Source organism: Myotis lucifugus, unplaced genomic scaffold (assembly GCF_000147115.1).
Source record: "Myotis lucifugus unplaced genomic scaffold, Myoluc2.0 scaffold_719, whole genome shotgun sequence".
Classification (NCBI taxonomy): Eukaryota; Metazoa; Chordata; class Mammalia; order Chiroptera; family Vespertilionidae; genus Myotis; species Myotis lucifugus.
In genome coordinates, this window is record NW_005871767.1 from 35,838 (window position 1) to 52,317 (window position 16,480).

A 16,480-nucleotide genomic window follows, 5' to 3' on the forward strand; every position below is an offset into this window, starting at 1 on the left:
CCCCCTTCGGGTCTTTGTGCAGAGGAGACCTTGGCAACACCCGCCCTAACCCCACCCCAACCTCCCTCAGATCCCAACTTCTTTCCCCTTGATGCTTCCCCTCACAACACAACTGTATATCTTGCTATTGATTTGAGCCGCCGTCTGTCACCGGACAGACTCCTCAGTTCCTGGAGGGCAGTTCCTGTCTATTTGGTCACTGCTGACACACAGTGGATGCTCAAAGCTGGCCAGCTCTGACTCCACCCAGAATCCACTTCTCCCCTCCAGGCTGAGGGAATGAACTGCTAACTCAGCTACGGCCTCATAATGAGCCTGGAAGTGAGTTACCACTATGCTCCCATTTACAGAGGGGAGGGAGACAGAGGCACTGAGAAGGGCAGGCAGGGGATCAGGGGCAGGGCTGGGATTGCAGGGGATCAGGGGCAGGGCTGGGATTTCAGACGATCCAGGAGCTGGAAAGCAAGGCCCACGGAACTGACGGAGGCCTGAGCTCCAAAGCCACAGAAGTGTCATGGCTTCCTAAGGGCAGCCCCACTGAGGAAGTGCCGCGGGGAAGCAGCCTGGAGCCCAATGCTCCCCACCACTGTCGGCAAAGCACCTACAGGGCCAGCGCATCATTGTTAGTTTTCACAGCAGCCATGCCATGTGTGCGCATGCACTTGCACACTTTAACTGGGTTTTCACACCAGGAAACCAGAGCATGGTGTCAGGGTTCCCCAGTTCCCATGCCCACATGACCCATGGCAAATCTCAAGAGCCAATGTGAAGTGCTGCTCCTCCATCAGCTCATGAAACCTTCCACCATCCCTGCCAGGGAAGCATCAGGCTCGGGGAGGGAAGCTGGCTGCCCAGGACCACACCGCAGGCAGCATGGGCCACAGAGGGTGTGCCCCAGACCACACTCTCGTCACCATTCTCCCGGCCTTTCACCTCCTGGCGACTTTGGAGACCTGTCTCCTCACCCAGCAGTTCACTTCTTTCCACCTGTCTTGTCCCTGTCTGCCAGAAGGCCCCAGAACAAAGCCCAACATGGCTGCTGCTTCCAAATTCAAGAGCAACCCGTGACGGAGGGGAAGGGGTCAGGGGCTCCCTCAGAGTTTCAAGACCACAGACAGGGAGGCAGGAGCTAGTGGCCAGCTTGGTGCCAAGCATGGGCTGTCCTTGGGCACTGGGAGCTCAGACCTCGGCCCCTCCCTGACCATGTGCCCCTGGGCAAGCCACTTCCCCGCTATCTATCAAAGGCAGACGGGAGCCCTGCCCTCCTTGTTTGAGGTGAGGGTTGATACTTTGTGAGAAAGTACTGATCATGTGCCAACCCAGAGCCAGTGCTTACAAGACACCAGGGTTTTCTTTTGTCTGTGTCTCTCATGCTCCAGCGTCAGCCTACTAGGCTCTGGGCAGGGAGGAAGCAGACACAGCGCTTCTCCAGGCCAAGCTGCAGTGAGGCAGGGAGAGGGGCCCAGTGCCCAGGAAACGGGACACACACACACACACACACACACACACACACACACACGCTTCAGGCTCCAGACTTGGAGCCCAAGGGAGAGTGTGGTGAAGACAGGGTGCACCCATTGTCCCAGGCAGTTTTGGGGGCTTTAGAAGAGAACAGGGCAGGAGTTCCCTGACTGGAAGTTTGTGGAAAGGCCTTCACTGCCCCCACCCTGCTGTGTCCCGAGGCAGGAAGCTTCTAGTCAGCTGGCCAGGCCAAGTCACTGAGTCACAGTCCTTCTGGACCCCGAGCGAGACGCCACATCTGGAACTGTTTATAGTGTGATTCCACCCAGAGCACAGCGGCTGCCTTCCTGATGCTGCCGGCGCACGTACACTCACACACACACACACACACACACACACACACACACACACACACAGTCTGTGTGTGTGTGTGTGTGCGCGCGCCTGCCCCTATCCCGACCCCCAAGGAAAGCGTCTCCCGCACGCAGAGGCCACGGACCCAAACCCTCCTTCCCACCCACCCCCTCCTTAGGATTTCCTGAAAACCCACAACTTTCTCCAGATGCAAGCCAGCCCAGCCTTGCCACGTCAGAAAAGCTAGAGCGGATTGTCACGGGCGGAGCAGTGGCTTCCTCGCCGTCTCAGAGGTGCTGGAGCGTGGTGGCCCTGTCGCTGCCTGGGGGGCCCACGGGATGGACAGCCAGCCCCGCCAACCCAGTGTTCAGACTACCTGTTCAGGGGGCTCTGAATGTGTACAGTAGTCTGCACATTGGTTAGGCTGGGCTTGGGCCAGCAGCACGTCGGGACAGGGCCCCCCCAAACTTGCTGCCACCCCCACAGAGAGGCAGACCTGGAGGTGAGTATTACTGCCCACCACCCTGTTTCCCACCGGGGTGGAGACTCAGATGGAAGGTTCTGGAGTCCAGAAAAAGGGTTTGGGTGGGAGAAAAGGCTCCAGGGAAAGGCAGAGGGAGCCCCGAAGCCGGTCCTAAGGTTGGGGGGCCCTGGCTGAATCACGCCCCTACACCCACCTCTTGCAGTAACCATCTCGTTTATTTTTTTAAATAAAGAAATACAAATGTCTTGCCCCTCTCTGAGGCTTCTCTAAGGAGCCTGGCCCTGGGGGTGGCCACCATGTGTGACTCTGAGGGTCCCGGCTGGAATCCGAACTTGGGCGGAGGCACAGGATTTCGCTCCTGCCCCTCCCGATCTGAGCCCGCTTTGTGTCTGGGGCACACAAGGCCCCTTTCACAGGCCTGCTGGTTCTCATTACCACCGGCGGGCATTCCACCCTCCTCCCAACACTTCCCCTGCCCCTGGTCTGGGGCCCCAGGGGAGAGTCTGGGGCTCCTGCTTTCAACCCCCAGGTGAGAGGTAAACGAAGGGCCTGGCCTCTCTTCAAGTTCAAGAAGAGAATCTCTGAAAACTGGACTTGCATTGGTGCCGATCAGTGAACCAGCCTAGGGTTGGGCCCAGAACCCCTCTGTAACTGCCCTCGGTGGCACCAGGCCCTGGGACCCCCGAGCCCAAAGGCGGGACCAGCCCCGAGCTTGCCTGACAGCTGACGAACCACAGAGCAGGCTGGGTTTCAGACGATGGGGGCGGAGAGGGAAAAAATGTGAAGGCGACACCCCACCCCTCACCCAGCCATTTTAGAGCTGATGTGGCCACCAGGGTTCCTTGAGGAACGCCTGGTCTCACCCTCCCCCCGCATCCAAACCCTATGAAGCTGTGGGGTCCTGAACAACCCCCCACCTTTGTTTAAAAACAGCCACCCAGACAGGGTCCCTCCCTTCAGGGGACTCAGAGCTCCTGAGGTTTCCAGAACATTCCAGGTTGAGTATCTGGACTCATGTGGGGTGGGCTGATTTCATCCCCAGACACGGTCCCTTGGAGGAATCCACGTCCGGTCTGGGCTGTGGGGCTGAGGTGCCTCTCGGGTCAGGGCGCTTGTGCCCTCTACCCACCCACGGGGCCCCTTCTCGGCTCTGTGCCATGGGGAAGTCACTAGCTGGTCACGGGCTTCCTCACTGACCAAGTGTGAGGATTCCCTGAGGGGAGGACAACCTCCACGTGTGGCCTAGTGGGCGTCATAAATAAGAGCCACCCAGGGGCCCCAACAGCGCTCTACCTGCCTGGTCTCTGAACCCGGGTGGAAATACGCAGTTTGGCCCAGGCCTGGCTGTCACCTGCCAATGAGGCCTCCTATTGGGGCACTTCTAAAGGGGGTCCTCCCAATCCCCAAGGGGAGGCTCTGAGGGCACCTGGGCTGGGCCGGGGGCTATGCCATCCCAGATAAGCAGGACACACAGTGGCCATGTGACTAGACTCTGGTCAGGAACACCTGAGCTGGGTGATGTGTGCACGTTCTTCGTTAGGCCCTTGCTGGGGCTGCTGGAGGCCATGTGGTGATGGGCGTGGGGCAGCCATCTTGGACAGCGAGGGGAGCCCTGTGTTAAGGTGGCAACGGGAAAAGAGAAGCCTACACCCTGGTCAGCCTGCATCACAGGGCCACCAAATTCACCAGGGACACGTATGAGAAACAGACTTCTGTTTGGGTAAGTGCCTTCATTTGGGGCCTGTCACACACACAACACTGCCCTGGCCAACAGAGAGAGCCTATGGGGCTCTCGGAAGGCAACCCAGGAAAAGGACAGAAACACAGCACTCCTTGCTGGTGACCCCTTGGCCCATCACAGTGGCAATAGGACCCGCAGGAGTGGCTTCACTCCCAGGCCGCTAAGCCACAGTTATGTTGTTCCATTAGGATAATAAGTAAAGAAATGGGCCACTCAGGATGGGAAAATGGGCTAGAGCCGTGGTCGGCAAACTGCGGCTCGCGAGCCACATGCGGCTCTTTGGCCCCTTCAGTGTGGCTCTTCCACAAAATACCACGTGTGGGCGCACGTACAGTGCAATTGAAACTTCATGGCCCATGCACAGAAGTTAGTATTTTGTGGAAGAGCCACACTCAAGGGGCCAAAGAGCCGCATGTGGCTCGCGAGCCGCAGTGTGCAAAGCCGCAGTTTGCTGACCACTGGCTAGAGCATAGAGAGGATGGACCTGAACAGCAGTGCCTCCCTCTTGCCCCCCTCCCTCCCTGCCCCCTGCCCCCTGCTCATGGAGACAGCAGCTCAAACAGCGTGCAATACTGCTCCATGAGGCCTCCCTCTGTCCTTCTGATCAGGACAAGAAAGTGTGTAATGTTCTAAAGACAACACTATGGCTCAGCACCTCACAGTGGGTAGGGGCCATTCATTCTACTTCACAGATGAGGAAACGAAGGCCCAGGGAGGCCAAGGGCTTGGCTGAGCCCATATAGGTCGTATCCCATGGAATCCCAATACTCCAGCAGCCTGGCTGGAAGCCTGAGTCCCTGACCCCAGGCTGTGTTCCCTCTGAGAGCCAGAACTTCCCCTTGCTATGCCTTTGGAGGCTGGGGTCTGTTTCCAGCCCACCAGGGGCTCCCTCCCCCATCTTCCTTTCCTCCATCAGGCTGGACCCCACAGGGGCCCTGGGGGCTGGGATATGATGTGTGATGCCTGGGACACCCTCCAGCCTTGGCTGTTACCATCCTAATGGTGACCTCTGAGGCACAGTGGTACTCAGGAAACATTTCTTGAATGAACGAGTCAGTGAATGAGTGAACAAATGAATGAATAAGTGAGTGAGTGATAAGTGAGGGGCCACTATTCTTGCTCTTTGGCTCCAGCTCTGCCAGCCACTCACCTCCTCATCCTTGTACCAGGACAGAGATTCGGCCGTCAGCACAAACCAATACTCCTTGGAGCCGCCCTTCATGAGGCTGATGTTGTTGATGGTCAGCCAGCCCTTGCGGATCACCTGGAGAGAAGGGGACAGCTCAGTGGAGGACCTACCGCCCAGCCCAGACCACCCCCAGCACAGCAGCCAGAGCCCTTGCCCCTAGCAAGACAGGAAGCCAGGGAACTAGACAGAGGTACCTACAACCCAAAGACAGCCAACCTGCCCTGGTTGGGTAGCTCAGTTGGTTAGAGCGTCAGCCCAATACATCAAGGTTGTGGGTTCAATCCCCAGTCAGGACATATTCAAGAATCTACTGCCCTAGCCAGCTTAGCTCAGTGGATAGAGCATCAGCCAGTGGACTCAAGGGTCCCAGGTTTGATTCCAATCAAGGGCACATGCCCAGTTTGTGGGCTTGATCCCCAGTAGGGGACGTGAAGGAGGTAGCCAATCAATGATTCTCTCTCGTCATTGATGTTTCTCTCTCTCTCTCTCTCCCTTCCTGTCTAAAATCAATAAAAAAAAAAAAGAAAAAAAAAGAATATACCAATGAGGCCCTGTCTGGGTAGCTCAGTTGGCTAGAGCAACATCTCGATATGCCAAGGTTGTGGGTTCGATCCCCGACCATGGCACATACAAGAATCAACCAATTAATGCATAAATAAGTGGAACAATAAATCAATATTTCTCTCTCCCTCTCTTTCAAATCAATTTTTTAAAAAGATATTTAAAAAAATCAAATAGCCCAGCCTGTGTGGCTCAGTGGTTGAGTGTCGACCCATGAACCAGGAGGTCATGGTTTGATTTCCAGTCAAGGCATGATCCCCAGTAGGGGGCGTTCAGGAGGAAGCTGATCCATGATTCTCTCATCAGAGATGTTTCTAGCTCTCTCTCCCTGTCCCTTCCTCTCTCTGAAATCAATAAAAACATATTTTTAAAAAATCAATCAATCAATCAATGCATAAATAAGTGGGACAACAAACTGATGTCTCTCCCTTCCTCTTTAAAATTAATCAATAAATAAAAATTTATATATATATAAAAAAAAAAAACAGCCAACCAACTTCATCTTGCCCCAAGCACTTTCTGCTGGAAACCCATATGGGGCACTTGGGTGGACAGTCACTGATTCACTCACATGCCTGGGTTAGGATGAGTTAGCACAGGTGGCAAAGGAATGCCTGCTGAGAGGGGCCCCGAGGAGGGACCCAGGCTTGTGTGTGCAGCCACACAGCATGTGACAGTGGATGATCGTAATTATCTTAATGAGACATGGGCATGAGGGATGCCCTTGGGCCCTGCCCCTCATCCCCTCTGGAAGGTCAATGGAGGACTGGAGGAGTCACCCCCACAATGAAACAGTTATTTTTTCCTTTCGGGAGCCAAGCGGCAGAGGCTCAACTCAGCCCTGACTCTGCTGCCTACTCTGTTGGCTCATCTGACAGTAAACCAGGGCAGGTGCTCAGCGGGCACAGGTACCTGCTTTGACAGCCCCCACCCTGGGGCTCCCTTTCAGGGCGTGAGGACAAAGGGATGCCTTCATCCAGAGCGCTGGGGACCTGCAGGGAATATGCCCCATCGTCCCACTTTTCTGTCTGACACATTGGGCCGGGAGACCTCCTGGATGGGGTCATCAGGCGGTGGCTGTCATCTGAGTGAGAGGCAGAACCCAGGCTGGTGCAGGGGACTCACCTGGCAGCTATACACAGGCAGCCTGGGGGGCAATGCTCTCATGATCCCTGGGCCATGGAGACATGTGTGGGCCAGAGCCCCCCACCAATCTGGACTGGGGACCCCAGGGCAGCGGGAAGCATGTGGAGGCACAGGCAGGGCTGCCTGGGGCCAAGGCAGCAACAGACCATGCCTACCTGCAGAGAGTAGGCTGCAAGCGGCCACAAATAGCTGAGAAGAGCTAGTGGTGGGACCCCACACTGGGGTGGGGCAGGAGCACCCTACATGAGGATTTGGGGGTGGTTCTGGGGCCCACATACCTTCCTAGTGGGTGGGTATCAGGACGGGCTGCATTCTGCCTACCCTGACCTGACCCCGGGCTTACCAAATCTTAACAGGGAGACCAACCCCCAACCCCTACTCCTCTTGGGGCTAGACTTAGGCTCTGAGCCTCAGAACATAAAGATGGAGATGGCCACAGAGCGCTCAGAGACCCCTGCACCATGCAGAAGCCCCTGCCCAGGCTGGAGATGGCATGATACGCCAGCTGGAAGCCCTGGTTAAGGCCCAGGGCATAGACTTCTCCCTCCCTTGGATGACGAGACAGCACTTTGGAATCTTCTGGCCACCAGGAAGCAGGCAGTGACCTCTAACACCTGCCCAGCCGCAGGCTGCCTGGTTGGCAAGGAGGCAGAGGCCATGGTATCCTCCCTCGAAGCAGGATGACCAACTCACCCCAGTTTAGCACTAAAAAGTCTCGAGTCCCAGGTAAAGCAGGAAAGTAGGTCATGCTGAGGGCAAGGGTGGTCTCCAGACTCAGGCCCAAGGCCTTCCTGCTTAGGACCCGGGAAGCAGCCCGTGTATCTGGCCACCACATCCAGCTCCCAAGCTTCGGGGCTCTGCTCATGCCTGCTCCTCTGCTCCCCTGGGGTAAGGAGGGCCTGCCCGGGTTAGTCCAGGCCCACAGAGTGGGTGTTTCTAACCTTCAATTCAGTCACTGATTGACAGCCAGGGAAGGGAGGAAGAGGGGGATAGAAAGACAGGCTGTCAGTGTTCCCCAGATAAATCCTCCCATGAGGCCTCTGCACTCATGGGCCCAGCCTGTGCCCAACCACCCTTTGGTGGCCTCGCTTGCCTACAGGGCATGTGGTATGAGATGGGGGCCACGCCAGGAATGGCACATCTGAGTCTCAGGGCAGGAGGCTGCTAATCGGACCTGCAGAAGCCCCCAGGTCCCTTCTCCCTCGAGCCATCCAGAGAGCTGCCTTCATGTGAGTCCAACTGGGGTTAGAAACAGAACCCCACCATGGGAAGATGCAAGCTGTGGGTGGCAGACACAGGCGCTGAGCCTAAAGGAAAAGGAGTACCTGGACCCCCTCATCCTAAACCCAGATTTGTGCCCAAGGGGACTGGGCTTAAAACAATGGGGGATGGGCAGGAGAGACAGAAGAGGCAGGCGGGGCTCCAGGGTACACAGCAAGGCATGCCAGGGTGGAAGAAAGGACCACAGGGACAGCATGGGCAGCAGGCAAGAAGCGACACAGCTGGTGCCCACAAGCAGGGTGGGCCAGCCTCCTCCCAGGTGAGGGTTCCAGCCATGCACACGGCAGAGCTGGGCTTTGTAGCCAGGGGTCTGGAATCCAGCAGGAAAAGAATGACTAAACCTCTCAGGCCCCTGGACTATTTAGAGGCAAGAAATCATTCAAGTTCCAAGGGGGTTGGAGGTGACGTGGGAATCAGGAGCCAAAGACAATCCATTCCTCTTGCTCCCTCTGCCCCGAAGCTCTGGCTCTTTCTGGATCCTCAGAGAATTCTAGGCCCTGGGCACAAGTGAGGCCCTGGCACAGGATCAGCTCAGCTACTGGAAAGATCTTGGGGTCGAAGATCCATGCTAGGGGCAGCAGTGGGACCCAGTGCCTCAGTGGCTGGTGGTGGGAGACCATCCCGGAGAAGGAGGCTGTTGTTAGGGCTGGGGGCCCAGGCCTTGCTCTCCAAGGTGGAGAGCTGGGGCTGAGCCAGTTGCCCAGAGGCAGGCACCTTGAAAAGAGTTCAACTGTCAGACTTAAGCAGCACCTGCTACCCACTGGGCTGGGCCACACAAGGAGAGGAAGTGTAAGAACAGGGATGGCAAATACCACTCATGTGGGGGCCACACCCATCAACGAGTAGGAGCTGCCTGAAGTGCTGTGGTAAGAATTCTAGGTGCAATGGGAAAGAATGCTAGGATCAACAAGTGATGTCTGCCACAGGCAAAGGATACGGGATGGGGCAAGTGGCACAGAAGAGCCCACTCCATCGTGTATCTGCCATGGAGGCAGGATAGTGGCAGCATTCAGTAGTGAGTTCCCTCATCAATTAGTCATGCCTGTCATAAACTGTGTCACATACAAAGCTATCATATGGGAAATAAATTCCCCAGCCAGTTAGTCACATCTGCCATAGAATGGGGAGTGGTGGCATGCTTAGGAAAGAGTGCCAGGAATGGTTAGCAGTGTCTGCCATGGGCACATGACAGGGGAGAGGCACCAGGGAAAGAGTGCTAGATCAATTAGTAATGTCTGCCATGAGCACGGGAAGGGGACATTTTCCCCACGGTGATGTCTGCACTGGGGACAAAGCGGTGGCAGTGGCAAGTTCCAGCAGAGCTTGAGCAAAATCTCCCGAGAAGGATGTGATAGAGGGAAGGGAGGGAGGGGTATTAGTCAAGTATTTGCCATCCCTGACCTACAGGAAACCAGGTCCACATGTTAGGAATGGGCTGGAGGGCGGCCTTCCACCAGGGCAGTGGTCAGGTTAGTCTGTGTTAAGTTTGCTTATGCCCAAGGCAACATGACATCAGACATAGGCTGTGGCAGGGAGGTTTGGTTAGCTTGATTGTTAGTTGTTTTTTATTTTGAGGGGAAGGGAATGTTAAGGGGTGGGGGGGTCTCCACCACCACGACAATCTCTAATGTTTGCTACCACACTAAGTGGGTACTTACCAAGATCTCCCCCTTTGAAAATGCAAAGTTAGGTAAATCAAAGAAGAGCAGGCAGAGGAAAAGAGACGTCAGGGACATGAGGGGACAGAGAAAAAGCAGGAAAGGCACACAAATGGGAAGAGAGAAGAGCAGAGGAAAAAAACAGCAAAAGAAAAAAAATTACATGCTATTAATTATATTCATGGTGTTAATATTTAATTCATTATCATCTCCTGAAACAAGAAAGCAACAACATACGTATCAACAAGCACAAAAAAAATCATGCAGTGGTTACACCCTTCTTTTCCAGAGGGCTCGATAATCGTGCAAGATAAATAGCAGAGTCCCCACCCTCATCCCTGTATGATGTGGAGAAGCAGGGGACACGGGCAGAAAGGTGATGATTTTCTCAAAAACCCAAAAAAAAATAGTGGTAAATATATAAAGCTGTTCTTATTTCACGGCCTCTGGCTGGGGTACATCAACAAGGTAGAACACCCTGTGTGTGACTTATGGTTTTTCCACAGGTGGGGTCAACCATGGAACTCTTTCCACAATGCAGCCTCCCACAGGCTCCTAGTCCTTGGGGCCGAGAACCCAATGTGGCCACAGACACCATGGGTGACTGTGCTGCCCTGAGGGTCAAGCTCTAACCATGGCCTTGGATGTTCAGACGGGGACTCACAGGTGTATAAAATCTGCCCCCTTGGCCCTGCCAGAGCTTTGGCTCTCAGACCAGTTTCCCGAAGCATCACAACCTAAGTGGACTTAAGAGGCTGCAGGGTGAGGATCTGTGGGGCATGCACACGCCAGGTGCCATTGCAAGGCTCGGTGGTCCCTTAGTGCCGTCCCGCCCCCTCCCCTGAGGGTGGAGCTGCGGGCCCTAGAGGGGTGGTTACCTGGTTGGGAATGGCTCTCTTCTTGTTCAGCTGTGTGCTCCTCTGCTGGGCGCTGAAACCAAAGCACAGAGAGGCTCATGCAGGTGAGAAGCTGGGAGGGACAGGGAGCAAGAGGCCCTCATGGCCCAGGTGGGGTTCTTTACCACACGAGGGGCCAGTGACCGGTTAAGGGCAGAGTCAGAGAGAAACTGCCCTGCACACAAACAGCTGCCCAAGGGAACGAGCTCAGGATCGTGGAAGGAGAAAATGTATGGAGTTACACTGAGGCTTCTAGGCCCTGATTTCTGCCACCCCTAAGAGCACCAGCTATTTCCAAAGTGACTGGGTACTGGAGCCTCCAAGAATGGCATGAGGAGCTGGAGTCCCAGGTGGCTCGAAGTTAGCCATGATGGCTTCTGAGTGCTTAGGGGTCAAAAACTTGAGGCTTTCTCCCGCTCTCCATTCCTACCCCAACCCCTGGCAGTAAGTCCTAAGTAGCTCTGACCAGGGTGTTGTCAGATCTGGGTGATCAGACCGTGGGACAGCTGCTTATCAATAAACATCACTCATCTTGGATGGCTCCTGCCCAGACCAGAGGACAGTCAAGGTCCATAGGGCATGTTTCTACAAGGTCCTTTATTTATCTACAGTCCCAGATAGCTTTTCTTCTTATTCTACCCTGTTTCCTGGCTAGTGCATGCCAGGAAATGATGAGTGCAGATGAAGGTCATGTATCTCGCACCTACTTAGCTCACTTGTTTGTCCTAATGTCATATCTTATCGTATTGCTTTAGCTGGAACTTTCAGAACAGTATGAAAAGGCCAACCATCCTGTTTCATTCTTTTACTCACTGCCTCTGGAGTTTTACATTAAAGTTCAAGTTGGCTGTTGGATAAATTGAGAGAGAGAGAGTGTGTGTGTGTGTGTGTACACATGCAAAAAAGGAATAAGTTTCTGTTCCCTGATCAGTAAAAGTTAAAAATATTAAGAATGGAGGTGGAATTTTACCCAATAATTTTCCTAATGTTCAATGAGTTTATTACGGGGCGTTTGCTTTGGGTTTTAGTGTGGAGAGGCCATGGGAAAGCAGCCCAGAACATCCAAGCAAAGAAGTTTGACCAAACGTGTCTGAAGAAGACAGGACTGAGCTAAGCCCCTCATGGCAGGGCCTGGGTGCTAGAGAGGTCCCGGATGTGCTACTTCCTACGGGCTTCCTGGCTCCCTGCCTGTCCTGGCTGCCCACACGGCTGCACCTTTCCCTTGCCTGCCCCCAGAAAGAGACTTCCCCCCAGCCTGCAGGCCCTCCTGGTGATGGGGCTGGCCTCTCACCTTCACCTTGTGCTGGTCTCCATGCTCCTGGCTTCTCGGCCTTCCTTCCCTGTCTCTAACGCTCTCTGGCGTACCCCGCCTGTCACTTGGCTGTCAGGACTTTCTTGGGAAGGTCTCTCCAGGACGCATCCCTTGTTCCCCTTTCCACAACCCCTCACCTACCTTCCTTTCCAACTCTCATTTTCTCTGTGACAATTTGCTCAATGACAATGTGTCCCCAGCCTGTGGGCTCTGAAGGGGCAAGTCCCAAGTCTGGCTTATTCACTGTCCTAGTCCAAAGGCCCTGAAACAGTGCTCCATGGTTGTTCAGTGGGACCCTGGGATATCCCACCTAGGACTGGGGCCCTGGTTTATACCTAGGCTGGGCGGAGCCTGGCACCCTGGGCCCCGCCCCCAGCTGTTCACACACCAGGGAAAAGGCACACAGCAGGCAATACCCACCAGGTCACCAGCTGCTCAGTATAGTAACAGCTGGGGGAGGTGGGAAGGCGCAGGAATCCAGAGGAAAGAGTGGAGTGGTCAAAGGAAAAACAGGAGAAATTGTGAGAAGGAACTGTGGATGAAGTGTGAGAAGCAGAGATATCAAGGTGAGAAAAACAGCAGCAAACCGAACAGGGAGGACCAGTGTTTTCAGCCTACATACAACTGGCTGCTGGGATAGGAGCAGGAGGGGCTGCTCCCCAGGCTCCGAGAAACACCTGGGGGTGGCCCATGGCCTGTGCCCCCAGCCCACTCCCAGCAGGGACTCCTCAGCTGGGGCCTGAAGTTTATGATCATGCCCTTATTCATTCATTCTACTCACCTACCATGTGCCCAGCACAGAACAGCTGCTCAATTAACTGTGTTGAGTGCATTGATAAGTGTTCTACCTGGTAACTACTTAGCACAACAGAGAATCCCCCGACAGAAAGATCCTCTTGCTGCAGCCTGCTAGCCCAAGGTTGGGCTCTAGCAGGCCCCTCCTCAAAGATGCCTCCCTGTACCCCCAAGGTCAGGCCAGAAGGCCGCCCTCTGGACTCCCATGGGCCCTACAGTCCCCGCCCCAGCACTGACCACACTGTATCCTAACTGTCCAGGTGCACGTCTGTCCCTGGCATGGGACCTTCTTTTGAGGGTGGGGACCTGGGCCTATGCTTGCTCAATGCTGTGTCACAGGGCCTGGCACAGAGAGACAATATTTGCTAAATGATACAAGGGAGTTGGCTACCAATGGTCTGTTATGCTATTGGGCTCAGGCAAGAAAACCTTTGTGAGCCACCAGAACAATCCATGTGACACCCAAGCTTACTGAGAGGGTACAAGGGCTGAAGGAGTCAGTGGGAGACGCCTGAGACCACCAGCATTTATATCTACATCTTGCTGAAATCAGAGCTCCCTGTTCTAGCCCCTTATCTAGGTTCCATGGAAGGTTCTGGTTTTAAATCTACAGTGTATAAATGGAGTCCTACCCAGTTTGGCTCAGTGGATAGAGCGCCGGCCTGTGGATGGAAGGGTCCCGGGTTCAATTCCGGTCAAGGGCACGTACCTCAGTTGCAGGCTCCTCCCAGCCTGGGCCCTGGTCGGGCTTGTGCAGGAGGCAACCAATCGATGTGTTTCCCTCACATCGGTGTCTCTCTCTCTTCCACTCTCTCTAAAAATCAATGGAGAAATATCCTCAGGTGAGGATTAAATATAAATAAAAAAACAAATGGAAGCCGTGGCGATGCAGGGCAGCCCTGACCCATGAGACTCTGTGAAAGGGCCAGTGCACATGGAGTCTGGGAAAGCTGCACCGGAGCTATGACAGGCTCTGAGAAGGGCCTCAGGCAAGGAAGCACTGATGCTAGCGAGCCTTGTCCTTTCCTCATGAACTTGACCCCAGGACTGCACTTTCTTCCTTAAACCTCTGGTGCCCTCATAGGAGAGGCAGTGGGGACAATGGGGGTGGTCCAGGCAACCTTCCAGACACTCTCACCCCAGGACCCTGACAGAGACCCTCACGCTCCAGCTCTCAGAGGGGATCCCAATGAGGGTGGACCGGTGCCAGCCCATCAGCCGCTGTGCCCAACAGTACATACTTGGCAAATCCAATGAAGTCCTCGTGGTTTGTGTTGATGTAGGATTGCTCAATGTCGATGAGAAGAAGAATCTGAGGGAAAGCAGAAGTCTCTGTGAGTACACATGGTCCCCGACATGACTTTCTGACTTTATAACAGTGTGAGAGTGGTAAGCATTCAGTAGAAACCATACTTTGGATTTTGATCTTTTCCCGGGTTAGTGATATGTAACACGATACTCTCTCATGATGCTGGGCAGCAAGACTTAATTCCCAGTCAGCCAAACGAGCATGAGGGTCAACAATCAATACTCTACAGCAAGCATGTCAAACTCAAAGGCTAACACGGGCCAAATAAACGAGGCATGTGGCCCAAGGGCCACAAGTTTGACATGCTTGCTCTATAGTGCATTCACTGTATTAGATGATTTTGTCCAACTGTAGGCTCATTTAAGTGTTCAGAACACGTTTATGGTAGGCTAGGCCAAGCTATAATGTTTAAAAGGTTAGGTGTATTAAATGCATTTTCAGGTTACTTTATTTTCAATTTACCATGAGGTTATCAGGATGTAACGATGAGGTTATATCCTGATAAACTCATTGTAATCTGAGGAGCATCTGTATAGAGCCCAGCATGGCAGGCAGGGGCAGTGGATAAAGCACTTTTCACATAGGGGTGGGGTCTGGGTGCGGAACCATGCTGCTTCTCGGGTACAAGAACAGGGGCACATCTTCCCACCAAAATACTCCTGGGGGCCGAAACCGGTTTGGCTCAGTGGATGGAGCGTCGGTCTGCGGACTGAAGGGTCCTGGGTTCGATTCCGGTCAACGGCATGTACCTGGGTTGCGGGCACATCCCCAGTGGGAGATGTGCAGGAGGCAGCTGATAGATGTTTCTCTCTCATCGATGTTTCTAACTCTCTATCTCTCTCCCTTCCTCTCTGTAAAAAATCAATAAAAAAAAAATACACCTGGGGGTACATCTGTAGGGAGAAGGGACACACAGGTGCTTCCAGACATCAGAGACTCACAACTAAGTTAAGTTTGAGCCTACCAAACAGAGAGAGGCAGCCATGGTCACTGGCATAGCCGCTGGGGCTGACTACCTGGGCTGCAGGCTTGGCTCAGCCAGACGGCTGTGTGACCCTGGGCCCCATGTTACCAAGTTGTGGAATAGGGGCACAAGAGGCCCACTTCAAAGAGTTAAATAAGTCACAATATGTAAAGTCGTTAGCTAGCACCTGGCATTTCCTAAGTGCTACATTTAAACAGCAAAGATAATCTCGCCAGGTGAGGACATTAAAATGTAACACACACACACACACACACACACACACACACACACACGCCAGTGGGGATGTCATCAAAGATAAGGGATGGGCCCTTACACAGTACCCTGCCCCTTCCTATCACCTCACTGTGCCTCCAAGCCCTCAAGCATAAAACAGGCCAGGCAGTAGGTCAGGCTCTGTGGGGTTGTTGGAAAAGGCTGGGGTGCTCCACTGTTGCTAGTTTTATAAAGCCTGAACCCCACTATCCCGGAGCCAGTGCATCAAGCCCAGCAGTGTCGACAGGGAGCAACCAGGGGCCGTGGTGTGTATGGAAGGGACAACAAAACGAACTGGACCCTCTCAAGCTTCTGACACAGCTTCTAGGCTACAGAAGCTCTGAGGAAACAGGGCACAGGTTGACTGGGGGATCCTCTGAAGGACAAATGAGCCAGTTTTCTCCATCAATGTCGAGGGGAGAAGAACCTTTCTATACAGGTGACATCACAACCAAACACAACGAACAGCTGCCACGAGACCACAGCAGACAACGGAGGGAAAGTGACCAAGACCAGGTGTTGGGGCACATGAGGGAGGAATGAAGGCCCTCAGCACACAGAGCAGGGAACAGGGGAGACTCCCACTGTGACTGCTTGGAGGAACCCACTCTCTACCTTTGTGTGTGCTTGGATGGTCTCCACAGGAAAACTAAACCACAAAAAGCACCCTCATGTCCTCTGGCAGGCAAACAGATAAGCAAGCTGTAGGCCACACATTCAGCGATCAAAAGTTACAAACTTCAGCCCTGACCAGTGGCGCAGATGGTTGGAGTGTTATCCTGTACACCAAAGGGCTGCGGGTTCGATTCCTGGTCAGGGCACATACCTAGGTTGGGAGGGCGGGGGGTACGAGAAGCAACCAAATGAAGTTTCTCTTTCACACTGATGTTTCTCTCTCTCCCTCCCATTGTTCCTCTCTCTCTAAAATCAATTTAAAAAAACACACATATCCTTGGGCGAAGATTGAAAAAACAAACTGCAGATATACCACAAACAACAGGGATGAAAGAAGGAAGTCAGAATCAAAAGGCTATGTAGTACAGACCATTCACAAAA

At 54.0% G+C, this 16,480-nt stretch overlaps 1 protein-coding gene across 8 annotated transcripts in view; it reads right to left on the minus strand.

The window, feature by feature from the left end:
- DNM2 (dynamin 2) overlaps positions 1–16,480 on the minus strand; it is an 85,439-nt gene that overhangs the window by 8,578 nt on the left and 60,381 nt on the right. For 5 of the 8 annotated variants that reach the window (XM_006105732.3, XM_006105728.3, XM_006105726.3 and 2 more), the window contains exons 12-15: positions 14,120–14,190; positions 10,754–10,805; positions 9,876–9,887; positions 5,191–5,304 (exon numbers count right to left, since the gene is read on the minus strand). In XM_006105732.3, coding sequence (XP_006105794.1) covers positions 5,191–5,304; positions 9,876–9,887; positions 10,754–10,805; positions 14,120–14,190 — 249 coding nt within the window. The remainder of the gene's footprint in view (positions 1–5,190; positions 5,305–9,875; positions 9,888–10,753; positions 10,806–14,119; positions 14,191–16,480) is intronic. The other 3 variants (XM_006105731.3, XM_006105730.3, XM_006105729.3) reach the window with 1 other exon arrangement.